Here is a 27,595-nt window from a genome sequence, read left to right on the forward strand (position 1 = left end):
GGCTTCTGCTCTCCCAAGGGAGTTTGGAAACAGGCAGAGAATGGAACTTATGGAAAAACGATCTTTGCCAGTGACTTTGAGAGACTTGTGAGCAGGTTTTCTCTGTGTTGGAGTTTCATCTGAGGGGTTCTCTTCCTGTGCAGGAGTTTCAGGAGGACTGGTGCTCTGCATCCCTGCATGCAGCTTTCCCACTCTCTACTGGCTTCAGAGAACAGCCACACAGGGAAAAAGCATTTGGCTGAACATCCCATCTGCCTGGTTTGCAAGTGAAAATAAGCCTTGTCCAATGGCCAGCTCCACCCAGAGCAGAAAATCAGACCCTTTGGCAGAGTGTTGCTACTGTAATGAAATTGAGCTGTGCTGAGGCTGTCAGTCCTTGGAATAGGAAAGATTCTGTGGGGATTCAGAGAAGTCTGGGGATGGACCTGTCAAAACTGCTGCTGTTTAGGGGGTTTTGGCACTGCCTGGGGACACCCACCACAGGAGAATGTTGCCTCTTGGCTGATCTCACCCTCAGCCCTGATTGCACCTTGTCTTCTCGCTGCAGCACATCCTTCCAGCACTGGAACTGTGTGGCCCCTCAGAGCCATGATGAAGCTCCTGCCTGTTGCCCCTCTCCTCCTGCTTCTCCTGACAACACTGGAAGCCAGACCAAAACCTGCAGGTGAGCACTGGCTGCTGGGGAGTGCATGGAGGGCAGGGAAGTGAGAACATGGGGCAGTGGAGCCCTCGGAGGACTGTTTGCTGTGTGATGTGGGGGAACATGATCCTCTTCTTTGGGAGCATCCCCAGGAGGATGGAGGATCCCTCCAGTAGTGGGACACAAACTTCCTGGCCCTATCATGTTGGCTCTGGTGCTGCTTGCTCTGGGCACCCCCTAAGCTGTGACACAGCTGTGCCCAGGGCTTGTCACCCTCCAGGCCATGAGCCTTGGCAGGAGGCACAGCTGTGAGGGGAAGCCTCTTTGCTTGACTCTCCAGATGCAGGGGACAAAGCAAACCCAGAGGTACCAGCCTTTCTCCTCCCAGGACAGAGGGATCTAAATCAATTTTAGTTTAAAAGCAGTGAAGGCACCAAATGGAGAAAGGAGCAGGTATATCTCAGAGACCTTCAGAGCAATTGAGATTGGCATCATCCCAAAGGGACTCAAAGTGTTTCCTTATGATTAGGGCCTAATTCTCCCAGGCCTGGGTGCACACAAGCCAAGCAAAATATGTTCATTGGCATTTCACTTGCTGAACACTCCCCCAGTTTGCACTGGAATTAGCATTCTTATGCTCAAGAGAAGCTCTTTGGCTCAACCTCTGCCAAGTGCGTGCCCTTTGCTTTTTACTGTCTCATTTTTTGCCCTTAAAAAAACACAACCACAACAACCCATAGCCAGGGGATATCTCCCCAGCCTGTTGGCCCTTCTTCTGCTCAGCCACCACCTTCTGTGGATTTACTGGGCAGTGAAAGGTGCCAGTCTGTGGGGGCTGCCCAAACCTGCTCTCTCCATCCTTCACGAGCAGCTCCCAGCCAGCGGGCAGAGATCAGAAAACTGAGCCTTCTCTTTGCCTCCTCCTCAGCACTGAAGTGCAGGACGGGTCCCCTGGACATCGTGTTTGTCATCGACAGCTCCCGCAGCGTGCGCCCCTTCGAGTTCGAGACCATGCGGCGGTTCATGATGGACATCATCAGCAGCCTGGACGTGGGCCCCAACGCCACACGGGTGGGGGTGATCCAGTACTCCAGCCAGGTGCAGAACATCTTCTCCCTCAAGACCTTCTTCACTCGAGCGGACATGGAGAGGGCCATCAACAGCATCGTCCCGCTGGCCCAGGGCACCATGACGGGGCTGGCCATCCAGTACGCCATGAACGTGGCCTTCACCACGCAGGAGGGCGCACGGCCCCTGCACAAGAGGGTCCCCCGGATCGCCGTCATCGTGACGGACGGGCGGCCCCAGGACCGCGTCACCGAGGTGGCCACGCAGGCCAGGAACGCCGGCATCGAGATCTACGCCGTGGGGATCCAGCGGGCAGACATGAACTCTCTGCGGGCCATGGCCTCCCCGCCGCTGGAGGAGCACGTCTTCCTGGTGGAGTCCTTCGAGCTCATCCAGCAGTTTGCCAAGCAGTTCCAGGACAAGCTTTGTGGTGGGTGAGAGCCGCTGCTGCGGAGTGGCAAGGGGGGCCCCGCTGTCTGCTCCTCACCCAGGCCAGAAGGTGACCTTCAGAGGGGTGTTTGGGGTGGCTGTCCGTGCCAGAAGCAGGGTGGATGGGGAAGCAGCCTCCCCAGGACAGGGCACTGCACAGTGTCTGTGTCTGTGCACTGGAAGTCAGTGAGTGACCCCTGGGGCTGGCAGGGCTGGGGCTGTGTGGGTTGTCACACTGGCGTCTGCTGCAGGGACAGGGCATATGCCAGAGCCAGGTCCCCATGTGTCTGGCGTGCCTGTGGGCCACTCTGATGCGTGTTCTGTCTTGCAGGAGTGGACATGTGTGTGGAGAGGGAGCACGGCTGCCAGCACAGCTGCGTCAGCACCCCTGGCTCCTTCTACTGCGAGTGCAACCCAGGCTACAGGCTCAATGTGGATGGAAAGACCTGTTCCCGTAAAAACCCTTTTTATTATCTGAACTTTCATAAGGAGCTTGTAGTTATGGGCCCCATGGAGGGAAGCTGGGGCACAGCATTCAGGGAGGCCAGCAGCATCCTGGGTGCTCTGTTCACTGGGCCCACTGCCCCTTGGGTCTGTAATGACTGCAGACATTCAGCATTGCTAAATCCTGGCCACCTCTCTGAGACGGGACACTGGTGACTTATGTGGGCACAACCAGCTGCCTGTCAGCTGAGGGAGTCCAGGCAGTGAGTACCAGAGGATTCACATCCCAGCACCAAAGTGTGCAGTGTTTTTTTCCCTGGATTTCTGTTCAAAGCCATGTTAGTTGGTCTGACCATCACACCAGGACATTTCCTTCTTGTTCCACGGTGCTGGGAGCTGCTTCCAAGCCCTGGAGCAGTCCTGCCCTGCTGCCCCAGGGAGGCTGGGGCAGGAGGGTGATGGGTGTTGTGTTCCCCTGCAGCCATCGATGCGTGTGCAGACGGGAGGCACGGCTGTCAGCACCACTGTGTCAGCCTGCGGGGCTCGTACTCGTGCCGCTGCCGGGCAGGTTACTACCTCAGCCACAACAAGAGGAGCTGCATTAGTAAGTGACTGTCCTTCTCCCTGTCCCTTCTTCCTTTGCTTCCCATTCTCTCTCCCCTTGTCTTTTCCTTTCTGCCATTGCTCTCCTTCTCTCCCCAGTGATTGATTACTGCAGCTTCGGAAACCACAGCTGCCAGCACGAGTGTGTGAGCATCCCCAACGGGCACTACTGCCGCTGCCGCAGCGGCTTCACGCTCCAGCCTGACAGCAAGTCCTGCAGGGGTGGGTGCCAGCGTGCTGCACGGCACAGGCTGTGTGTACAGCACCTGCCTTTATGTCCTGCCCAGTCTCCAGGGAAGGGCTGTTCCCAGCCCACCCTGAACGGGGATAACCCTCGGCTTGTTTTCCAGCCACTGACCTCTGCAACGGAGTGGATCACGGCTGTGAGTTCAAGTGTGTGAGCACGGAGGGCTCCTACCACTGTGTGTGCCCTGAGGGCCAGCAGCTCCAGGCTGACGGCAAGACATGCAACAGTGAGTACTGAGACACAGCCCTTGACATGCTCCTTGTCTGGGCTCTGTGCTCCTGGAGACAGCTCACCTGAAACTGGGCTGGGGGGCTCTGGCCCCACTTGGGATTCTAAGCTAGGCTGGAAGAGGGTGGAGAGCTGGCTGTGGTGGGGGGAACACCCTGGCTGCTGTGGGGATGGAGCTTGTGTCCTCAGAGACATGGCCCAGAAGATGCAACAGCTTTAAGGAAAGGTTCAAGAAAAGAGAAACCTAGGAAAGGCTTTCATGGGGTGTTGGGGTGCCAGTGGAGGTTTTTGGGCTGAGTCACTTGGCCACAGCCTGCTCTCCTTCCCAGCTGCAGCTCCAGGGTGTTCCCACAGTGTCCTGAAGCCCCAAATCTCAGCCCCAGCCGAGGCTCCTTCACTCTGACAGTGGCTGTGGCCAGGCTGCTCCCCTCTCACCTTCCCCCTGTGCCTGCAGAGTGTGGAGCTGGGCATGTCGACCTTGTGATGGTGATCGATGGTTCCAAGAGTGTCCGGCCCCAGAACTTTGAGCTGGTGAAGCAGTTTGTGAACCGTATCGTGGACCTGCTGGAGGTGTCCCCCCAGGGCACACGGGTGGGGCTGGTGCAGTACTCCAGCCGTGTGCGCACCGAGTTCCCCCTCAACAAGTACCACAGCGCCGACGAGATCAAGAAGGCCGTGATGGATGTGGAGTACATGGAGAAAGGCACCATGACGGGCCTTGCCCTCAAGCACATGGTGGAGCACAGCTTCTCTGAGCTGGAAGGGGCCAGGCCACTCTCCCACAACATCCCCAGAATCGGGCTGGTCTTCACAGATGGACGTTCCCAGGATGACATCTCCGAATGGGCCAGGAGAGCAAAGGAATCAGGTGCAGGGAGGGCTGGGAACCCCAAATTACAGTGTTTTGGGCATCCTGGGATGGTTCCTGGGGGTGGCTGTCTCAGGGAAAAGCTGCAGCATCCAGCGTTGGGGAACTGCATCCCATGGCAGATGTGCTCTGTTGTGATCACAGAGTGCTCTGAGCAGCATCCTTCATCCAGCAGCCTGCGCCACCACAGTGCTGCCATGCTCCTGCCTGTCCTCCCCAAATTCCTGCTATATATTTGGGAACCCCAGAGAAAACCTTGCATCCTTGGCTTTGCTCTCTCTGGGCTTGGGGCTGCTAGGTGTGGGGTGGCCAGTGCAGTGCTCAGGATCTGTCCTTGCCACACAGGGATTGTCATGTTTGCCGTGGGTGTTGGGAAAGCCGTGGAAGAGGAGCTGAGAGCGATCGCCTCCGAGCCAGTGGAGCAGCACTTCTCCTATTCAGCAGACTTCAGCACCATGACCCACCTTGTGGAGAACTTCTCCCTGAATATCTGCCCAGGTGGGTGCTCCTGGCCACATCGGGGGACTTGACCCCAAGCCAGGGAAGGCCTTTCTGTCCCCACAGAGCCAGTGGGGTGGTCTGTGTGTCTGTCACACTGTGTCAAGTACCCCAAGGCTGAGCTGGGCTGGTGTGAGCCTAGGCTGTCTCAGGATCTCTCCAGGCTCTTGTGAGAATAGGTGTGGGTCTCTGGGAGGGATTTGGAAAAGGAAAAGGGGAAGCTGGGGGAATTAATTAGGAAAAAGGAGGGCATTAATGTGACTAACCACTCCTGTGCTATTGTATGGGCAGAATTTGGGAGTGGCACCTTACCCTGTGGGATGCTCTGAAGGTGGCCTGTGTTCAGACCTGTGCTTCTGCTGCTGCTGGGTGCAGGGTACTGTGAGGGTCTCCCTGCCCTGGGACAGGCTGGGGGTCCCCAGTGCCCTTGAGACCCCACAGGCTGCAGATATGGAGTCAACCTGCCTCCTGCCACCCCAGCTTGAAGGCAAAGCAAAGCTCAGTACTGGCTGTCCTTGTCACACTGTGACCACATGTGTGACAGCTCTGTGGGATGCCCGGCAGAGAGCTTGCTGGATCAGCAGGGCAGCCTGACAGAAAGCAAAAAGGCTGAAAAAAGAGGGCAAAATGGTGGGGAGAGTCCTGAGCCCCGGTGGGTGGCTGCAGGGACAAGAGACCTGTCTGGGAGCAGTGGAGAGTGGGCACTGTGGGGCCCTGGTCTGACTGCAGCCAAATCCCCCCTGTCACAGAGGAGGGCAAAGGGGAGACGGAGATCCGCAGCCCGTGCGAGTGCGAGGCGCTGGTGCAGTTCCAGACCAACACCGTGGCCATCCTGCAGAGCCTGACCGAGAAAAATATCCTTTGGGGTGATGCCTGGGCTTGTCAGGGGCCAGAACAGCTGAGGACAGAGCACACACACGGGGGAGGCAGGGATAGATAAATGGGAGGGGGGAAATTTTAGGCTTTTTTAAGGGGATAAAGCCTTTTGCCCAGCAGACTGTGTGGCTCCCGCTGTTTCCTTAGCATGTGCACTTGCTCAGATGACTGCCAGGCTTGAAGACTTGGAAAAGCAGATTGCCAACAAGAAGTGATCCTGGCAGAGGGCTGCGGTGCTCAGCAGGGCACGGGGATGGATGTACAGTAGCTACATGACATTGTTATTGCTAGGTTATCCTAAAGCATCAGTGTTTGTTCTTGTATTGCAAAATCCCCAGGGGCCGTGGACTGTATTGAAAAAAACCTCAAATCCTAAAAACACACGAAAAAGGAACTTGAACAAAGCCTCTGCTGCAAAGCCAAGGGGTTCAGTTGTCATTCCGTGGCAGGTCTGGGATGAGAGGGAGCAACTATGTGGGCAGGCTGGACAGACATGACACCTGGTGTCCCCCAGAGTGACTGAGATGGCACAGTCCCCCTGGACCCTGGCATGCTGCTTTGCAAGAGAAAAAACCTACAGTGGTGTCACCCTGAGAGCTTCTGTTGTCTCAGCATCTGCTGCCAAGGGGTGGGGCAAGGACAGCTGGGTGGTGCAGGCAGCACAGGGGATGCCTGATGCCCAGTGTGGTGCCCTGGTGGGCTCCCATGGGAACGTGGGTGGCAGGAATTCTTAGATCCTCTTGCCCTGGTTTGGCAGAATAGTTTGGAAATTGGTATTAATCTTGTTTGGTTTTATAATCACATAGTAAAATGGTAATTATTCTTTCTATCAATATCTATGTGTGTATATATATATATGTATATTTAATTCTGAGAGCAGGGCAGTGCTGTTTTTTAACTCTTGTTTTATATAAAGGAATTTCTATCCTGACAATAAACACTCTGAAGATTTGTATGACATGTCCCTCTCCTTTCAGCTGGGCTGCAGGGTGACAGAGGCACCTCTGTGCCAGAAGAGGCTTTTGCAGCGGCTCCTGTCCCCAGGATCCAGAAATCCTTTGGGGAAATCTTTGTTCTGTGGCACCCCAGGGTGTTGCAGGCCTGGCCTCAGCTGGAGAGAGCCAGTGTGGCACAGACACTGTGTCCCCATGGGCAGGGTTTGCTTTGGAGCCTGTGCTTGTAGGAGCACTGGGAGCTGAGAGCTGAGCTGGCCGTGGACCCACAGCCCGGCCAAGGTGCCCATTGCTGGGGGTGGGTGCTGAGGCAAAGGGACACCTGGGATCTGCTCCTGAGGAATCCTTGTGCACGTCACAAAGAACCTCTGCTGACAGCAGGACTCTGCCCGGGGCAGTCTCCATTCTCTTGATTTTATGGCTCAGCACAAGAGTGCGTTTAATTCCTTTCAGAGGATAACACTAAATTCCCCTCTGCTCCCCATGAAGCTGCAGCCCTCCCCAGGACCCATCCCTGCCTCCAGGTCTGGGGTCCTGAGCACAGGAAGGGCCAGGAGCTGTTGGAGAGAGTGCAGAGGCCATCGAGGTGCTGCAAGAGCTGGAGCCCCTCAGCCCTGAGGAAAGGCTGAAGGAGTTGGGGATGCTCAGCCTGGAGAAGAGAGGGCCATGGGGATGCCTCACTGTGACCATGCAGGGCTTGAAGGGTCCCATGGGAAAGATGGGGACAGAGTGTTCAACAGGGTCTGTGGTGGGAGGAGAAGATGGAATGACTTTTAACCACAGGAGGTTGATTTGGACTAAAAAGGAAGCTGATTTTGAGCACCAAAGTGTTGAGGCGCTGGCCACTTTTTGCACCAGAAACTGCACAGGAAGTGAAGAGCTTTTAATTTTCCCAGCGAAGAGCACGAAACAACTATTGGCCCTTGTATTACCAGACACTCCAGCCTGTCACCCTGCTTGCCACCAGGTCCCTGTCACTGTCATCAGTCCTCAACGGTCCCTGCTGCCTGGATCTTGCCATCCATCCCTGCAGGATGCTCACTTTTGTCCCAGTGAAGGTACAGTGCCATTCCAGGGAGGTGGACACCCCCAACTCCCTGGGTGGGCTGGAGCTCTGTGGGGCTGGGGTGGGACAGGGACCTCACTCTGAGGTTTTGCTCCCTGTGCAGACTGGCACAGACACTGAGGAGGAGCTGGATGTTAAGACTGATATGGAGGAAAACATGGAAGCAGATGTAGAAGATTACGGAGAGGAAGAAATGGAGGTGGATGTGAAAGAGAAGGAGAGGGAGGAAGAGATGGAAACGGAAATGGAGGATTACGTTGAAGACATGGAAGTGGATGAGAAAGGTGAGGAGGAGAACATGGTCTTGGGATGAAGAGGAACCCCAGCAGTAGGACAGGCAGCTGCTGGCCATGCCCTCCCACAGGCAGAGTGGGTCCCCTGCTGCCAGGCTGGGGCTGGGTGGCCCCGCTCAGGGACACGGCGCCCAGGGGCTGTCCCTGGGTTCTGGTGGCACAAACACCACCCCCAGCCTGCCCTGTGCTGCCTTTGGGCCACGCTTTGGGTCCCACTGCCTGGGGCCCAGCCCTCAGCCCCAGCCAGGCTCAGTGCTGGCAGCAGAGTCCCTCTGTGCCAGCGTGTCCCAGCCTGGGGGCACAGGGAGCAGCCCTCTGTGCCTGCCTGGAGTGACCCTGTCACTTGCTTTTCTCCCAGGGCTGATGGAGATGCCGGGCAGGGATGCCATCCTTCTGGATATATATAGAGTGTTCTTCAGTAGCCTTCTGTACGTTTTAGAGAGTGTTTTTGCCTTTGTAAATAAGTTTCATACATAGTTGCTATACAGGTTCTTATGTTAACACATTTTACAGTTTGCTGTTGTTGTTACAGGGATTCTTACAATTTAAATACATGGTGTAGTTCCCTGTTGTTTCTGCTCTTCTATAAATAAACAATCTTTATTTTTCACACCCCAGCTCTCTTTCCATTTGCTTTGGGCACAGGCAGCATGTGCAGAGCTGTGTTTTCCCCTTGCTCCGTGTCCCCGGGCTGGAAATGTCTGTGAGTGCTGGGATGGGGGTACCTGTGCACAGAGCAGGTCCCACTTAGAGTTCTGTACACACTTGGTATCTGCAGAGGCAGATCCACAGGGCCCTTTCCCGTGGGTTACATCGGGGAGCATGGGCTGAGCCGGCGTGGTCCTGCAGAGCCTCATCAGCGACACTTCACACTAGGTGGCACCAGACACCAGCGCTGGGAGGGCGAGGCTGGGCTGCGGACGCCCTCTTCCTTCTCCCGGGCACCCCCTTCCTTCTCCCGGGCACCTCTTTCCTTCTCCCGGGCACCCCGAGCGGCTGGAGCCGGCCCGGAGCTGAGGGGAGCTTCCTGAGCCATGAGCCGGGCAGGGATGGAGGGATGGAGGGATGGAGGGATGGAGGGATGGAGGGATGGAGGGATGGAGGGATGGAGGGATGGATGGATGGATGGATGGATGGATGGATGGATGGATGGATGGATGGATGGAGCCATCATCAGGCTGAAAGCTTTGCATCACCTGCTGGGGGCCTAGGGCAGCCTCGCAGGGCAGAAGCTGTTCCTCGGGTGCTTTGAGTACCTGGGTGAGGCTGGGGGATAAGGGGTATCCCTCATTTCTCTTCTCAGAGAACACAAACGGCAGAGCCTTGCTCTGGCTGGGAAAATGGAGCATCTGCCCCAATACCCTCAAACATCACACAACTGGGGCCTTTGCAGCTTCAGAAGAAGGGACACAAAGTGGTTTTTATGGAGAGGAGCATGAACCATGCGGGATGGGGACTGCTCTGAGGGGTGCTGGTGCAAGGGGTGCTGCACAGGTAACAGAATGCAACATGAGGACTGCAGGCAATCCTGTGCCCAGAAATGCTGGGTCCTGGCTATTCCATGGAAGTTTGCAACAAAAAACGTTCACACTTTTCCCCCTGCTATGAATTAAGAACTACAGAATGTTTTTCAGGTGGATTTCTTTCCCTCCTGCCCCTCCATCTTCTCTTCATCTTAATCCAAGCTTTGGTTCTTGATCTTTTCCCCTCCCTTGGAGGCATAGGCCCAAGCACTACCTCAGCCAGATTCTGGCACCAGCTGAGAGCACAGCATTGTCCTCTTCAGCCCTAGCAGCAGCTGAATGGAAATGGATTGCTTAAAAATTAATCCAGTACTTGTATCTTTCATTAAAAATGCTACACTGTTGGTGCATGGCCCAAAAAATCTTTTTGTGTTGGCCATATTTTCTGCACATTATTTAATATATGACTTCATAAAGAGGTAAATGCAGTCACAGAGTCAACAGGGAAACTGGACAATGATTAACAGATACTAGGTTAGTTGAAGTCCAGTTAACAGGGCCCATTGCAACTTGAGAACAGAGGTCTGAGCAGGAAAGGGCACACAGAGACACCCACCATGCCCTGGACGGAAAGTGTCAGCTCCGGGGACTGGATCAGTGCAGTTCTGAGGGGCTCAGGGGCTGCACACGGCAGGTAGAGATGATGTTGGGCTTTTGCTGCTCTTTGTCCCTGCCTGGTTGTGAGATCAGGGGCTGCTCTTTGCAGGACCAGGGGAAGTTGGCTGTTGGTGCCTTCCCCTCCCGGGAAATTCCCAGAGCTTGTTTCCAGGACATCTTGGGCTCCTGCCAGCCCCAGACATCCCACAGAAATGTTTCAGAAACTCTTTACACAAGCTGAGTGGGACATTGGCCAATGGGAAATGGAGTAACTTCCCATTGCCCAAGGGCATCTAAAGAAAACAGATTTATCTGGAGGCCAGGGCAGGGCTACAATTTCCTTGGAAGGGAGGAAAGGGTGGTGGGACCTTTGCCATTCAAAAAGGAATACAGCCCCTAATCCCTACAGCCATCAAGAGTTAGGGCTTTGTCAGGTGGTCCTTGTGCTGCATCACAGCTGGTGACAGCTATAGAAGGAGTGGATTATCCTACCCCAGAGAGGTCAGCCACTTTCTCCCAGCACCAACCTGTTTCCTATTTGGCAGAAGCCACTCAGAGAAGATCCTGCAGTTCAGATGACCACTACAGAGCTTGAGAAAGTCTCACCCTTGACTAAGCCAATTTCCCTACACCAACTTATACTGCCAATGGGGCAGGAGTAAGGAGGATTTGGGGCTGGGGCAAATTACCTCTGGAAAAAACCCTGAAGGATCACCCCCAGGAAGGCACAGGCAGCCTCATGCAGATTTGAATCATGTGGCAAAGTTTGGTTTGCAGGACTATGGGCAAGTAAAGTACAGAGAGATACTCAATTAACAGACCCCCAGGAGGGAACACGACCACCACATGGGTTTCTCCTGAAAAAGGATACCCGGAGAAAGAAGATACCTTCCCAGGAGAAAGCAGCGCCACTGCCTCCAGCCTGTCAGGGTGGACAATGCCCTGGCTCACGACCCCTTGGCTTGTCTCTCAGCCCCAGGTGTGGCAGCAGCGGTCAGTTGTGCAATGGGAGAGCTGCTTTTTGAGCAATCGAACAATCACATTTGCGCAAAAGGCTTTTCTGGAAAGCACGATGCAACAGTCAGAGCGCGAATGCACAAACACGGGCACGTGCCCAGCCCTGTTCCGCACCCCCAGCTCCACAAGGGTTTAAATGTTGGTGTGCCCCGCTCACGCCTCTCAGGGACACGGCAGCATGAAGACAGTGACCGCGCTCCTCCTGGTGGGGATGCTCATCCTCTGGGCAGAGCTGCCAACAGGTAAGAGACGGTCCAGGGTAAGGTACGGGGAGGAAAAGCTCAGGTGCTGGGAACCTGTGGAAGGGAGGGGAGAGGGGATGTTTGCCGGGCAGCATCTCCCCAGCGCCCCTCGGCTGCCCTGGAGCAAACCTGTTGCAGGCAGCGCCTGGTCCTGTCCCCCCGTGCGCTTCACCTGCGCTGTGCACAACCCACGGAACCAGTGCCTGGTGGACCGCCACTGCCCCCGCGGCAAGAAGTGCTGCCGGTCCTTCTGCGGGAAGAAGTGTCTCTCCAAACCTCCTGCCATCCCCGTCTCCTACGGTAGGAGCTCGGGAACAGCCCTGCCCGCTCCCGGGATGGGCTGACGTGGCTCTGGGCAGGGAGCTGTGTCCAGCTGGGGTCCGGCCACGCTGGGGGTGACTGGTGGACAAACACCTGCGCTGGGGTGAACACCAGACCCAACCGCTTTCTTCCTTTCTCTCCCTGTCCCAGTGTGAGCTCTGGGCTCCAGGACCGACTGAGGGTCATCTCAGCGTTCCCAAACCACCTCAGCTCCAGGATCACCCTGTGACAGCTGCTGCACAGCGCTCTGGGCCACTCGCCTCCCCTCTCCCTCTGCTTCCTCACCGCTCCATTAACAAATAAAAGAGGCTTTCTCAAGGGTGTTTGTGATGTGTGACTCCTTTCCCCACCTCCTCCCTCCATCCTGGCACACAGTCCCACTGCTGCTTTCTCCCCAGAATTTCTGCTGGAGGAACAGGATGAACGGAGTCTGGCTACACACCCGCAGCGTGGGTAGGGACTGGTTTGGGGGAGAAGATCCGTTCTGGGGCACACAACCTCTAGGAGGAGAGAGCAATGGGACGGGGCTGTAACAAGGCATGACAGGCTGCTTTAGGAAGGCTGCAAGGGGCCCTGGAGAGCAGAGTTTCCTCCAGCCCCCTCCCAGCTGGACAGGGCTATGGAAGGGGACTGACCCTGCCTGCCCAGGGGGATACAGAAGGCAGAGCTTCCCCAAGAATAACCTGCTTGGGGCACATCTAGAGAGCAGAGATGGGGTTTACACAGATCCTAACCCCAAGTGGTGCTGAACCCCTCACTGAACCTGAGCTGGGGTGGGGAAAATTCAGCTGAAGAATCTTGCCCAGGAAAGCCTCAAGCCAGGGCAATAAAATCATAGCTCCAAGGGGTTCTGGTAATTTTTGTACAGATGAGTGCTGGGGACAAAAATTCAGGAAATGCTAAGAAGCGTCAGCAGAAGAGAGTGTGTGCAGCCTGAGGGACGTGCCGGCCTCTGTGCAGTGGCAGAACCAGGCACTGCCACTGCAGGGGCAGAGCATCACCCAGCCCAATACCCAGAGAGGGCCTGCCTGCCCTCCCCAGCCCATTGCTGATGCCAGGCTTGCTGAGAATGTCCCTTCTCAAGAACCAGTCCCAGCCCAGTCTGGAGGAGGAGCTTGGTCCATCTGCACACACCGAAGGACAGAGAGGAGCTGCTGCTGTGGAAGAGCTGAGCTAATGAACCCCAGGGCCAGGCAGGAGCAAAGCGATCTGGAGAGCAGCACCAGCTGGCCAGATCTTAAACTACCCACAAACACAGCAGGATGAAGGCTCTGGCTGTGGGATTGACACCTTGGATGGTCCATGGGAGATGCTAGAATCTTCCTGGCGAGACTGGGGAGAGCCTCTGCTGGAGCAAGTCCTTCTATGGTCATGTCTGTGTAGGTGACCTCTTCTCTGGGGAGGAACTAGACGGAGGCAAAGACACAGAAATTACTCTGACTGTGAAGGAAGAAGTCCTGTGGTGAAAAAAACAACTCTTTGCTTAGCCTGGCCACGGGAGGGCAGAGAGAACTGGAGAGCTCATAGAGCACTGGGGAGGCTGAAAACGCCAAGTGATCCAGCAGGGACAGCCAAAACAAGAACTGCGAGCTCATCAGCCCAGCTCAGTGTAAAATAAGACATTGCTTCTGCCCAGTGTAGTGTCCTGGCAGGGGAAAACTCTCCCTGACACCAGCCCAGCACAGGCAGAGCCGTACCACACAAGCCCCAGCGCTCCGCTAACCATCCCCAGTCCTGGCACGGCCAGGGCAGAGCAGCCTGATTACACCTCCCGCGGTCATTAGTCACAGATCACAGCCCTCCTCCTCCTCCATCAGCACCAGCTATTATCAGCTATTAAGCAGGCATTTCCATACAGCTGGCTAATTTGATAATGCTGCAATTATCTTGGTTTGTTAACAAGATTAAATTGCTAATTGGTTTGATTAAGCACAGAGCTCCAGGCATGGGGTGCCTCTCAGCTGGCCCTGCATAACCCTACGGCCGCCGTGCCCAGGGCAGCAGCTCCTCTGCAGAGACAAGGAAATGGCAGGAATGGTTCATCCTCCCAAAACCTGCTGCCTGAGGCCTCCAGATCTCCTTGTGAGAGGTCTCTCTTCCTGCTCAGAGACAGCTTTGCTCATGTCACCACTGTCACCCAGCTGCTGGCCAGGAAGGCAGGAGGAGGTGGCTTTGGGCCAGGGGATGCTCTGGGGACATCTAGTCTGTCTCAGTCCTGCTGCTTTCTGTTTTGGAGCTCTGCAAGTCAGAAATCCCCGAGGCAATGCACCAACTGTGCTTCCACCTGCAGCTGTGTCCACAAATCCTCTGCCTCTCTCTTCCCAGGCACAGGTCCCTGCCTCCTGTGCACAGCATTTCCAGCTCTCACCGGCTGTGCTGGGAGCCCCCAGCACTGGATTAGGCTCACCTCTACCCTCTCCATGAAGCAGCACCAGCCTGGGAGGAGCTGGGCAGTGCACCAAAACACACAGGTCAGGATCACTGACTGTGCTAAGTTCCTGGCAGTGGACATTGGCTGAAGTCCCTTGATGCAGGTCTCTGGGGAGGAAAGGGATTTCCCTCTTTGTTCCAGGTAGGTGCCAGCAAGATAGTGGGAAAAGGAGTGAGTGCTGTGCCAGAGAAATTCTTCCCACATCACCTGTTCCCCCAGGCCAGAGCAGCCTGGAGATGAAGGTGTTCATATTCTCTGTCTGGGGTCTCAGGACTCATTGCTTCTCCTGGGACAGGCCCACCAGGTCTGGTGCTGGGAATGTGGGCAAAGGCTGCACTCCAGGGCCCAGCTCTGAGTTAGAAATATCCAGCATGGCACATCACAGCAGCAGCACGGCAGGGCAGGCTGCAGGTCTGGCTTACTCCATCTTCCCTCAAAGCAAAGGTTTTCAGGCCAGTCACTTTTGGACAATTCCCAAAAGAAACATCCAACACTCCCCAAGGTCCCAGGGGTTGGAATCCAGAGTGTCTCCCCAGGGATCCATCAGCACCACAGAGCATCCTTGCTCCACACAGTGTCCTTTGTCCCACTCTGAAATGTACACAGGACAGAGGAGGGAGAAGTCAGGTCTTGCCCACAGCACTGCAGAACATCTCTGATATTTCCTTGGAGCCTCCTCCTGCAGATGTTATGGTCTGGCTCGGAAGACTGGGTGGCTGGAGCCTGAATACAGAACAGCTTGGTGTGATGTGAGACCTTTTCAAGAGATGGTTCAAACCAGCCTAATAAGAATTACTACAGCTTTGACAAACTTTGAAAGGGGAGGATTATTTATCTAGCCTGGCCCAGGAGTGGGAATCTGTAGTCCCAGCAGGATCTCCAGCAATCACATCAGTTCCAGAGGAGAAAATACCCTGGGCAAAGCAGATCCACTCAGCAGCAGCTCTGCCCATGGTCAGGAGCTATGCACAGCCCTCATCATTCCTGCTGAGGAGCAGCAATATTCCAGGGGGAAAAGGAGTCAATAGCATTCTGTTCCCCGCCACAGAAGAAATAGATACACACCTCTGCAGAAAAACAAACCATCCTCACAGTTAAAGGTCAACAAATGTACGAATTCACTCTGTGCTTTTGTCTGTGGGATGGTTTATACAAACTCAGCTCCTCACCCGGACCTAGACCCTCTCCAGTGGGCTGGGCCAGAGCTGTCTCACAGCAGCTGGTGCCCTCCAGCATTTTCCTTCTGAAGGCACAGGAGTGCTTTGCCTTACGGTCAGGATACACCAGTAACCTTTCCCTGTGCCCTCCCAGTCTCAGTGGGAGCAGCAACACTGGACACCCACAGCTCCCACCGTGCTGGGAGGGCAGAGGGGAATCACAGAGTGGAGAGAGGCAGTGTCTGCCACCAGGGCATATTTGAGAGCAGGGATGAGGGCTGCCCCTTCTGCCTGGCTCTGGCACATCACCCCAGCTGTGCACTGCCCCCAGCACTGCATGGTGGGGAGCCCCAGAGTGGTGGGGGCTGGCAGGGGATGGAACCAGGGCTGAGGGATGCCAGAGCAGCCCAATGTGATTTCTCTCCTGCCTGAAGTGCTGCCAAAGCTCACAAGCTGCTTGTGATGAAGGCCTTCAGTCTGGCAGGGAACAGCTCTGCCTGGCCCAGCCAAGAGGCAGCAGAGCTGTGCTGAGCTGCTTGGCTCCATCCCCCTGCCATCCCACCAGGAATCCTCAGCAGACTGCTCTTTGCTGCAGCCTCACAAGGTTGCACACACCCAGGAAGCCTTTCAGATGCTGGCAGGACTTCCCTAAGCTGAGGAGCCAAAAGGAAGCTAAAAAAGATGAGGCACTGACAGCACCCTGTAGCTGAGGGAGATCCCTACATGCCAGCAATCCTTTTCCCCATGCAGAAAGAGAGGAAAGGAAACATCTCTTTTCTCTGCAATAAGCCACACTGCACGAAGACACATGTGAGAGCTCAGCAGGAGGCTGGCGGTGGCACAGGCAGGGCAGCTGGGCCTCCTTTTGTCCCATGGCAGGCAGGGCAGCTGGGCTCCATCCTCCCTGCCCTCTCTGTAGCCCCATCTCTCAGCAGGGCACTCTCCACAATCCCTCAGAGAGGCTGATGTCTGTGCTCAGCCGGGCAGCTGGGATGTTCCACAAATAACAGCTCTGGCAAAGGCTGGTGAAACACTCAGAGACTCACATGAAGCAGTCTGCAGGGAGGAAAGCAGCTCCCATAGATTCCAGCCCTGCACCAGCCCCTGCTCGTGCATCAAACTGCAGCACAGCTCCCACCTCGTGGCCCACACACAGTCATAAACTCACCATCACTCCCAAATCCACCAGCACAGGAGCAAAGGTACCTGCACACCCCTCCCAAACGGGGCTGCTCACCTGCAGAGAGCCCCTCCCAGCTAAAACCAGTGCCTCCCTACAGCATAGCGTTCTGGAGGGTGGGCTGTTTATGCTATAGGGCAGCCCAGTGAGCTTCTCTCTCTGGAGAAGCCATTTCCCAGCTCTTTCAGGTCCCCCCAGCAGCACTGCATGGGGGAATTCCTGTCTCTTCAGCCCAGCCTGTGCCAAGGCACACACAGATGCTCCTTTCCCTGACATTATGTAGGTTAATAACATGCAATGCGATGGCAAGACACAGGGAAAACCGCAACGCGGTGTCAATATTTAGCTTTTACACGTTTGGCTCATTAGGAGGCAACCTGTGATTCCCTGAGCGGGAGGCAGGGCTGCTCTGCCCCTCTCCCTCCCGTTCACATGGGATAAACGTCAGCTCCCTATTTCGGGAGTTCGCTGGTCGCAAACGGTCTGTCCCAAAATGCTGTTCCCAGGCAGTGGATGTCAGAAATCATTATACTAAATAAAGCCTCATGAATGATTCATGAGGCTGGATTTCACATTAATCAGGGAGAGATGGGCAAGAGCAGCAGAGCATCGCGGACCGCCCTGCCGCGCTCCTGCACAGCCGGGCAGGCGGGGAGCTTCGGACCTTCAAGGCACAGAGCAGAGGTGTGGTGCCAGTCAGAGGAGCGCCCTGGTCCCAGCAAGATGAGAGCCTGACCCAGCAGAGACTGAAAGAGGCAGCAGACTGTTGGCCAAATACCTTTCTGCTTCAGGAACTCCTGTGACTCGATCGTGTTAATGACCCCAGGGCTGCTGCTCCGAGCATCCCGAGATGCACGATTGCTTTCTGCAAGAGCTTGGGAATCCTGTACTGACTCTCTGGCTCTGTGCACGATGGGCCTCTAAAAATAGAAAAATGCTTTCCTGAAATGTCATCAGGAGGCTCTTTCCAGGGCTCAGGCAAACGGGGCTTCTGCCTGGATGCCATGCTGCCTCCCAGCAAACCAACAGGCATCTTCTTGGGACACAAATGCTTCTTCCACTGCTCCAAGAGTTTGGAAAGAAGGTAGATGTTTCCTCTCTTGGTACCTGAATCTGCCTAAAAAGGCAAGCCCTGAACTTCATCAGGGTCAGTGAAAAACAAGGGGGAGCCTCAACATTGCAGCTGGTGGAAGGAGGTAATGAAATGTGGGATCCTGTGTGCATACTGCAGGAGCAAGTGCCTGTGCCTCCCCCAGCCATCCAGAGTCAGCCAACGAGCTCTCATCCACCTGCACCCTGCATCCTTGGCTTCTCCTCTGCTGCTTGCTCAAAGATTCCTGGTAAAAAAAATCCCTCAAAACTACAAAACTCTAGTGACAAGCAGCCAGGATGGCTGTACAGCAGGGAAAAATCTATAGCCAGCATAGCAAACCTGGGCTCTGACATGGAGACAGCAGTGATTCTCCATGCAGCAGCAGAGGAATATCTATCAGGAGACTCAGGAGCTGTCAGACACCCCTGCTCCCCCCTGCCGTGGCTCTGCAGCCTTCCCAGGGCTGGCAATGAGTCACCAGCCCTGAACCACAGAACCACGGCACGGCTGATCTGCTGCCAAGGGCACCTGAGGGGCTTAGGGGGCCCCACACCAGTCTGGCCTCGCAGAGCCACCCTGCAGCCCTGGGTGTCATGTTACCCCACTGTGCAGTGCTCCAGCATCTCCAGCCCCACATTCTCCTCCTTGGACTGAGGTGTCCTGGGATGATGTCTAAAGGAGGGAGAAGCAGAGATGGGATGGAGGAGCTCAGCAAGTTCCTGGCATCCTTCAGAGCCTCAAGACCTGAAGACACTTTGGCAGTAGAGCTTCCTCACCACCCCCAGTACTGCCTGAACCTTCTGCAGAGTGCCCAAAAGACAGCATCCTTGCAGAGACAGGAGAGCAGACCCTTCCCTGCCCCCAAGCATCTCCAGCTGTAGTTGTTGCTCCATGTTCATCGCTGTCAGCACAGAGGCAGCTGGAGGCAGAGCTGGAATGGGAGCAGGGTGCTCACCCAGAGCTTCAAACCACCAGAGCACTTCCACCTGCACCACTACTATAGTGAGAATTCACCAGCAATTTACAGTTTTGAAATTTTCACTTGTGTCATCAGACTGAAGAGCCCCAAACCCAGTGGCCACTCTGTCTCCAGCTCTGGTGGAGAGGCAGAGCCTCAGGGCAGGTTTGCTGCCCCTTCTTCCACCAGTGCCAGGCTCTCACCTAGATTTGCTGTGGGATAAAATCATCCACGGGATCAGATAAATCTCAGAGAAATCACCTTTTAACTTGACGCCTTATTACATGAAAAGACTGATTTCTAATTTGCCTCATTGTATCATTTCTAAATGGTAACTTGTAAGACATTTCCATGTGCAGTGCAGCACAGGGGAAGGTGATGGACAACCCTGCTCCACCCAGCCTGGCCTTGCTGACAGGAATCAGAGGCCACCTCTGGCTCCCTCCATGGCCATGGCCTTGGCTGTGCACAGCTATCAAAAAGCTATCAAAAGCAAAATGCAGGGCGAGTGTCCTCACTGCATGAGCCTGCGGAGAGTCAGAGCTCGGCTGCACTCTTGGTTACTTGCGTCATTCAACCTGCATTCATTGTAAGGTTTAATTACAGTTAAAGTTGTGCTTCCATCTTCACTTGTGTCTCTCCTGGCAGGGAATCCAAGAAGTGAGCCCTTGCTGCCTGTGCATGTATATGGGTATGATGACTGCATTTTGTGGCTTTCTCTGTACTGGTAAATGAAGTGTGACTGAGCTGACACCAAAGATGAGTGTCAGGGAACAGAGCAAGTCCTGCCACTAACCTCTCCTCTGACACTATGCTGCCCTTCTGCCAGCATCCCAACCTGTGGCAGCTCCTAGCCCTGCTGGGAATGGTCTGGAGAGGGCTTAGGCCCATGGGCTTGGCCCAAGATGTTTCAACAGTTTAATGATGAGCCTGGGAATAGCCTTTGTTTTTTATTAATTCAGTTCTGGTAATGTGTCCTGGCTGCTGGAGGATGATGGGACAACCTGGAGCAGAGACAGAGCGGATGGAGGGGATGCAGCACATGGAGATTGCAGGGTGCTGTGAGATGGAGGCAATCCATTTGCTGAAGGCATGTGGGAACTCGCCAGATAGTAAATCAATGCTCTGAAATGCGTGACCTTACACTGCAGCATCTCCCTGCTCCCTCACTGGAGGCTCTCCATTTATATAAAAAAATAGCCACTGCTTTGATACAACTTTCCAGATTTTCTCATGTTTCCTGTTAGAGTTCCAGAGTCCAAACTCAAGTTCAGGATCTCCACCAAGTTCAGCGGAAGTTCATTAATCTTTGCTGGCTCAGGCACCCAGAACTCAGTAAAGCTCAAGCCCAGAAGAGTTCCAGGCTGTCATAGGGATGAGTTGTTGCAGGCCATGCTGAGAGCCAGTCCCAGGCCTGCTGCAGATGGATTCCAACAAATCATCTTTCTGCAGGGGGCTGGATATGCAGGGGTACCCAAGGGCTCCAGAGACTGAATGAAGCTGGTTAATTAATTTCCAGCACGGAGCAGTCTGATACCCCCCTGTCAGCAGCATCTATAGACACCCTGTGGCTCTGGGAGGAAGATGGAGCTTGTAGGGATGGAATCCCGTGGAGTTTGTGTCCCCACTTTTCTCCTCCTGCTCAGAGGATGCCGCTATCACAGCTCACTTTCTCTCCTGCCACCCCATGAACTGGCTGCAGGGAGAGGCACGGAAACTGGGACAGCTGATGGCACAAGAATGGGAACAGCCAATGGCATGGGAAGGAAAAGCCCAAACCCCTGCGGCTGGAGCAACCCCCTCCCATAGCTCGGGGAACAAACGCACCAGCGAGCACAGAAACCACCAGGAAATAACGGTATTAAGGAAAGCCCCTGTATTTAGTATTAAGTCTTTGCCACCGAGAAACACAAGACCAGGCTTTTGCGTCTGCCCTAATTTAGCTCTTTCCCTCTGGAAAGGACTATTTGTGAAATGCTTTGTGCTCATGTCCCCGGCATTAATCAGCGCCTGCCAGCCGCCGGCTCCGCGGATTCCCCTGCACTCGCAGGTGTGCTGCTCTAGCCCACCCTCCCACGTGGCAGGTACCCAGCGGCTCCAGCCTTTCACAACACATATCCAAGGGGCTCCAAAGTGCCTGAAGATTTTTCTTTTAATTAGAGGAGCTCTGGAGACATGCTATATTCATATGTATTTCCTGCAATTTTTTTAATTTATTGCTACATCAGCTATTAAAAAAAAAAAAAAAAGGCAGAAAAAAAAGAAGAAAGGAAGGGAGCTGCCACAAGCTGAGCGCCTTTTGGGATGACTCACTGCAGCACTGAAATGGCTGCTGGCTTCAGACTCACCCTGCCTCTGCGATTTGCTTCCAGATTGCAGAAGAGACCACGGCGAGAGGTTTTGCCCCCCGTGCCCGTGTGGAGGATTGGCCGTGTGGTGATGGACATAACCCGCCCCGGTGCTCGGCGGGCAGAGACTTGCCTTCCTCCGGAGAGGAACATGGGGGGAGACATGAAAGGAAGAGATGGCGAGGCATTTCCAGCTGACCTGATTTTCTGCTTGCTCCCATCTCCACATCACTGCCATTTAGCTCAGGAGTGGCAGTGAGGGCGCAGGGCTGGCCCGTGCCCCGGGGAGCTCTGCTTTACCAGGGCCATTGCAAACACAGCTGTGCCAAGGAACAGCCCTTACACCTCAATTTGCTGGAAAACAGCCTTAAAATGGGACTCTCCCTTTCCTGCCACAGCGTACCAGTGTCAGTGCAAAGGCAGGCCAACGAGCTCTGGTTGGCTCGTGGCAGAGTCAGGCCTTTTGCCTCTGAATTTGTGCAGAAAAGGGAAAACTCACCTCAGGTGCCACTGATGCAGCAGCCAAGTCCCCTCTGAAGGATGTCGTGATGCCAGCACAAACCTGCACGGGGCCTCTGCAGCCTGGGAAGTGAACTGCCCTTCTCTGCAGTTGCTTCCAGCCAGAACCTTGAGCTGGAGCAGGAAACACGGAGGTATCTCCTCTCTGTGTGTCCTCAGCCCCTTCCCAGGGTGATCCCTCCAGTCTGGGGCCAATAAGGGCAGAGTCCTGGCAACTTCCCTTCCCACTCACGATTCAGCTCCTCTACATGGCCAGGGACACTCAGCAAACCTCCTTGTACTGGGAGAGCTGATTTCTGGGGAGACAGGACTGAGGTCTACTCTGTAGTAGAGCATAAACAGGGCTTTGGTGCAGACACAAAGTGCCAGATGGAGTGGGTGCCCTTGCAGCGCCAGGCACAGCTCCTTCCCTGAAAAATGGCTGGATGAGAACTATTTTCAGAAGGGGAAAGAAAATTCACCCTGATCACCATATGTCAGTGACAGGCAGAGAAAACCCCACGTGGGAGCCAGCCCTCCTCCTACCCCGTGGGCTGCACCCCGCTGGGGCTCAGCGCCCACCATCATCGCAGCTGCCTGGAGCAGACTAAGACGGGCATGTTTATCTTGCAGCTTCCAGGGATGCTCAGCCATCTCTAATTGCCATAAAAACAAATGCTTTTTGCTTCATATCACAGAACAGAGGAATTTCCCTCCTTTTTTTCTTTTTTCTTTTTTTTTCTTCTCTTTTCCGAGGCCTCCCTCAAAGTCATCCCTTCCCCCTCCCTCCGCTGCTTCCTTGTCATGTAAACAAGCACAGGCACACACAGTCTGACACATCACACACATGGAGACACGCTGATGGCCCTGCAGCGGCCAGCACTGCCTGGCACAGACACAGGACTGGCAGCACACGCGGGAGGCGGGCGTGCGGGCAGGGGGAAGGATGCTCGCCACCAAAAAGAGCTCTCAGTCCGCCTCGTGCAAGCCTGGAGAAGGCTGAGAGCCCTCGGGCTCCAGCCCCTCGGACTGCAAATCAGCGAGCCGATGGAAGGGATGCAGAGGGTGCTGTGAAGTCTCGCCCCGTGCGAGCCGCCTGTCTGACACAGCTGCTCTGTGCTGGCTGCCGGAGCAATGAGCCATCGCTGCGGGGACACGCAGCCCCGGCCGTCACCCTGGGAAGGTCCCTTTCCCACCCTCTCCTTGCCATCCCTGTGCTCCAGCAGCTGACTTCCGCGGCAGCCGGTGCGCTTGCGGTGCTCCCCGGGCTGTCTGGGGATGGCCCCGGGCGGCGGCGGCAGCTCGCTGACCTGAAACCCCGCGTGTGCCATGCCCGGGACTCGCTGCCTTCAGCCACCCCCCAACGAGCCTTTAAAGAGACACCGAGGAGCTCAGCAAGGCAGGGGAGCGCTTCCCCGCGGGGCTGCCCCGGTGCCTTACACGCTGCCGGCTCCAAGGAGCAAGATGAAGATGGATGGCACGGAGGGTGACGGCGAGGCCAGGGGTGCGCGGTGTGCCCGGCGCAGGGCGGCACGGCTGCCGGGGCCCTGCTCGGCCTGAACGCGGCCGGCACGGCACCGCCCGGCACTGCCGGTTCCGGGGGCTCAGCCCCGAGGGCAGCGCCTGGCACCCGGGCAGCTTCGCAAAGACCTGCGGTAGCCCGGGGCCGGGTGAGAAGGGTACCCCCAACGCGGCTGCCACAGCCGTCCTGTGAGCTCGCCCGCCTCCCGAGGGACTTCCAGCAGGTAAGACTTCAGGAAAGCCAGGGGAATCCTCGCCTGGTCCAGATTCCCGGCTCGGTTCCGCCTGACAGCCGTGGTGGTGCTTTCGCAGGGGCAGTGCCAGCCTGGCACGGAGCTGTGCCGACCTGTCAGCCGGTTTCGCCAAAATCAGGTCGCTGGTCTCGTCCGGTGGGTTCTCCCCGGGCATCCTTAGCCCTGTCCCTCTGTAGAGAGCTCGGGAGGGGCCGGTGGGAGGCAGAGGCAGCCAAGAACCGGGCACCGGCAGTCTGGAACCGGGGACTGGGAACCGGGAACCGGGCTCTCCCCGGCTGTTCCCGCGCCGCGGCGCCGGCGGGCGGGCGGAGGGCGGCACCGGGAAGGGCGGCGGGCGGGACCCCCCGGCCCCGCGGAGCTTCTGCCGCCGCCGCCGGCCCCGCAGGGCTCACGGCTCCGCGCCGGGCGCGCTCGCTGCGGCGGGGGCGGCGCCGAGGCAGGTGAGCGGCGGCGCGGGGCCGGGCTCCGCCACCGGGGTGCTGCGGGCACCGGCAGCGCGGGGACCGCGGCAAGGGGACCCGGGGCGGGCGGGGACGAGGGCAGCGGCATCCCGGGGCGCAGCAGGGACCGGCATCCCGGGGACCCGCTGCACCGGCATCCCGGGGCGCGGCGAGGACCTTAAGATCGGTAACACAGGGACCGGGGCACCGGCAACCCGGGTACTCGGGGTACCAGAACCTCCGGGCGCTGCAGGGGTCAGCACCCTGGGGTGCGCCGGGGACCCGGGGCATCGGCATCCCGGGGTGAGAGGGCAATCGGAGCAGCGGCATGCGGGGATGAGCGGGGAAGCGAGGCACCGACATCCCGGGGTAAGCGGCGAGCCGCCGTGCCAGTATCCACACCCCGGGATGCTGCTGGGTGCCGGGGCGCAGGGACACTCCTCCCTGTCCCTGCGCGGGCGGGTGTAGGGGAGTCCCTCGCCCCGGAGCCTGCCTCCCCCGGGGGCTGCATCCCCCTGCCCTGGTAACGGAGCACGGAGGTCCCTCTGGAGAGCTGTGCACGCTCTCTGTAGCGTGAGCCCCGGGAGTGGAGGCTGGCACAGCGCTGGGTTGTTGGTAATCACCCTCTCCTGCCCCGGAGGCGAGCAGGGAGTCCCCCGTCATCTCCATCTCCGGCCCCGGGCATTTTGGTGGCCTCTCAGCGTACAGCAGCAGCTTGTGCTCTGCCTGCAGGGAGCAGCCAGTAGTGGGAATCCCCCTTCCATTCTCCCCACTGCCTGCCTTGCAAACCCCGCACCGCCCCAGGCAGGGCTTGGTCCTGAGCATCTTCAAGCCGATGAGCACAGAGACGCTCAGCAATGGGGATCGGGCACTGCAGGGGCAATTTTGGATGATCCGAAAGCAGATATCTCCCCAGTGCTGTCCCAGCGCATGGGGACACCACCCTGCAGGAGCTGGGACGCCACCCAGCCCCACTGGATATCTCAGGTACTCAGCAGGGGACCCCCAGTCCTACCCCAGTGCCATGGATGTCCTGTACAGGATCTCCCCAGTGGTTTGCAGCCACCACCCTTGCACACCTGGGACGTGCACGGTCACAAGCCCTGGGTGACAGGGCATTTAGGTCTAGGCTACAGGCAAAGGATAAGAGGTTCCTCCTTCTCTACGCATTTCTAATGGCTCCTTTGAGACAAGCCACACGACTCCCTGCTGGGAAGCCTCGCTGAGCTGTAAGTACAGGGGTTTTTATTTGGACTGTTAATCTAAATCCATTTTACCTGGTTGGAAAAGACCCTGTGTGCAATGCTCCCTGCACTTGCTGCATCCTCACTTGAATGTCTATTAGCACCTTCCTTCCCACTCCCATGAGTTCCCTCTGCCAGGTAGAATAAATATACATAACTTCCATTTGAAAACCTTTGAGAAAAAAAAATGTTGTCAAGGGAAACTATTCTAGCATTTCTTCTAGACATGCTTGATCTGTTTTATATTTTATTTTTACTGTCATAAGTGCATATATCAGGATTTTTTTTCTCCACAAGATAGATATTAATTTGAACGCCCAACACCCAGCTCACACTGGGCTTGTGTAATTCTGACGGTTGTCTCAAAATAGCTTACAATATATTTCAACATTTATCAGAAGGAGACTGGCTTCAACTCTTCCCTTTTTCCAATCATTCATGGAAATTTTGGGTCAACTAAAGGAAAATTTTGCAAATTCACTTTATCCCAGACAGACACATTTGTATTCTCTGTCCGTCGCGCTTTTAAATAAAAATCACCCAAGCTTCCCAAAGTAAGCTTCTGTTTCCCAGCTGATACTCCTGCAATTGTGAATGAGGTGCACGCTTTGATGGTCCAGCAGGGGAGATCACACTGGGTCCCAGTTCAAAGCCCAGTTTTGTTATAAAGCTGAGCTTAGCTGCTTGTGAAACAAATAAGGAAGAGAGTTATAAAACTATTAATTGCTGCTTTAAATTCTTAGATGAAAGCTGTATGTGGGCAGAAATAATTTGGTCTATTCATAAGGGAAGATGAGAAAGGAACATCTCTGGCAGTTCGTGACCCTTCTCCTCGCTCTGCTTCCAGTGCAGGAGGGATGGAGGGATTTCCCTGGCATAAAAAGCTTGCAGGGTCCTGACACCCACCTTTTAATTTTGAGCAGGGAGAGAGGCGGGAGCCATCTCCCTTCTGGCTGTCAGGGTTTGGCACGTCTCACCCAGAGCCACAGCCGTGCACTGGGGGTGATCTGGCTGAGCTGGAGCAATGCTTCAGGCTTGTCCTTGCCATCCTGGGCTGTCCTGTGCCCCAGCCTAGCCCCCAGCCCACCTTGCTTTTGATTTTGGTGGCATTTGGCCTGACCTTTCAGAGAGGCTGCTCTCTACGGGGAGAGTGCAGAGAGAATCTGAGGTTGGTTTTGGGATAAGCTGGATCCCACAGATGCACCTCCAGGGCCCCCCATCTGTGTGTGTGCTTATAGCCTGAATGCATGAGCATCCTTCTGGAAGGAACCTGGATTAGTCATCCCTACCCCACAGATGGGCTGTGTGATGTCTTCTCTGGAAAAGCTAATCTGACACTAAAATTCCAATTTATCCCTGAAAGAAGTGTTTACACCCCTTCTTCTCCCTTGCTTTTGGCTTAAGCGTTAAAAAATGGATCCTTCTCCTTCTTCCCTTCCCTTTGAAAGGCAAGACAATGAGTCCATTAAGCTCTGAGCTTTATCACGAGCTGGTTTTCTCCTCCAGACGTGGTGAATGGGAGCACTGGTTGTGGTGCAAAGCTGTGTCTTTAAGGAGCCCTGGCCGGGAGATGCAATGGAGTTCGCAGATGCCTTTGCCAGGCTGTTTTCACACAAGTCTGGCATTTCCTGCACCCACAGCCCTGCTCCGTGTTAAAAACACCTCCGGGGCTTAGCCACAGCTCCATTACCTGTTCCTCTGCAACTCTGCTGTGACTTTCAGATTTAGATGTGACCGTGTCCCCCAGGTCCATCCCAGTCTGACAAACCTTTTACACCGAGTTTCTCAGACTGGAGAGCAGGTAAAGACCTGGTGTTTGCCCCATAAATCCTGTGAGATGGCTGGTGAGGAAGAAGGGGTTGCAGTGGGATCCACAGGAGTCCCCTGGGGGGAAGGACCCACCTCGTGTCACTGACCTGGCCTTGCTGTGGGACCAGGCTGTTCTGTGTGGGGTCTGCTGGCACCTCAGCATCACTGCAGGGGCTGCAGCCTTTTTTCGCTTGGCTCCTGCTGCCTGTCTGTGCCCTCTGGCACTGCACCGCCTAAAAGCTTGGAAAATTCTGTGGGTGACATAGGACAGGAAAAAACCGTAATTCCTCAACCAAGAGGGCAAAGCTCAAACCCCACCACTCTGTGCCAGGAGCAGGGGGATCCCGTGAGAACAGGGCTGCTCCATGTGTCCCCTGGTTGTTTTGATGAATAAGGTAGATGGAAAAATCTGATTTCAAGGTGATGCATAAAGATAAAAATGCTTTTCATTTGCCTTTTTGCTCTAAATTTCTGGTCAAGACAGGTAAATGCATCTGAAGGTGTGGGAATGCTTCTCTTTCTTTGATGCTTTAACTGTTTCTCATTAGAAAATACAATTGCTGCTGCATGAAAAAGCCTGACTCCCTGAAACTTATAAATTTCTAAAACACAATAGAAATCAGAACTCTGTGTTTTTATTTCCCCATTGACATACAGATTTTATTCAGTCATCAATTATTCTGAATCATGTTTTTGTTATGTTTCAACATAATGAAAATAATCTTAATATTTTATATGGCAGAACACAC

At 55.4% G+C, this 27,595-nt stretch overlaps 2 protein-coding genes across 2 annotated transcripts; both read left to right on the forward strand.

Annotated features, from left to right (window-relative positions):
* The first annotated feature begins 588 nt into the window (after positions 1-588).
* Positions 589-6,836, forward strand: MATN4 (matrilin 4). The gene is made up of 10 exons (XM_066330603.1): positions 589-664; positions 1,569-2,138; positions 2,469-2,591; positions 3,063-3,185; positions 3,284-3,406; positions 3,535-3,657; positions 4,114-4,527; positions 4,873-5,025; positions 5,775-5,879; positions 6,058-6,836. Exons 1-10 carry the CDS (start codon positions 589-591, stop codon positions 6,114-6,116), a joined length of 1,869 nt encoding a protein of 622 aa, XP_066186700.1. The 3' UTR covers positions 6,117-6,836.
* Positions 6,837-11,446: 4,610 nt separating this feature from the next.
* On the forward strand, positions 11,447-12,231 carry LOC136368288 (waprin-Enh1-like). The gene is made up of 3 exons (XM_066330423.1): positions 11,447-11,592; positions 11,731-11,892; positions 12,064-12,231. Exons 1-3 carry the CDS (start codon positions 11,487-11,489, stop codon positions 12,066-12,068), a joined length of 273 nt encoding a protein of 90 aa, XP_066186520.1. The 5' UTR covers positions 11,447-11,486; the 3' UTR covers positions 12,069-12,231.
* The last annotated feature ends 15,364 nt before the right edge of the window (positions 12,232-27,595 follow it).

This window comes from Sylvia atricapilla, chromosome 16, assembly GCF_009819655.1.
Source record: "Sylvia atricapilla isolate bSylAtr1 chromosome 16, bSylAtr1.pri, whole genome shotgun sequence".
NCBI lineage: Eukaryota > Metazoa > Chordata > Aves > Passeriformes > Sylviidae > Sylvia > Sylvia atricapilla.

Bases quoted from the DNA above. Each gene is read 5' to 3' on its own strand.
- MATN4 (XM_066330603.1), top strand. From the start codon at position 589: ATGATGAAGCTCCTGCCTGTTGCCCCTCTCCTCCTGCTTCTCCTGACA. The intron at 665-1,568 runs GTGAGCACTGGC...CCTCCTCCTCAG, and splicing joins AGCCAGACCAAAACCTGCAG to CACTGAAGTGCAGGACGGGT. The intron at 2,592-3,062 runs GTAAAAACCCTT...GTTCCCCTGCAG, and splicing joins GGATGGAAAGACCTGTTCCC to CCATCGATGCGTGTGCAGAC.
- LOC136368288 (XM_066330423.1), top strand. From the start codon at position 11,487: ATGTTGGTGTGCCCCGCTCACGCCTCTCAGGGACACGGCAGCATGAAG. The intron at 11,593-11,730 runs GTAAGAGACGGT...AACCTGTTGCAG, and splicing joins CTGGGCAGAGCTGCCAACAG to GCAGCGCCTGGTCCTGTCCC.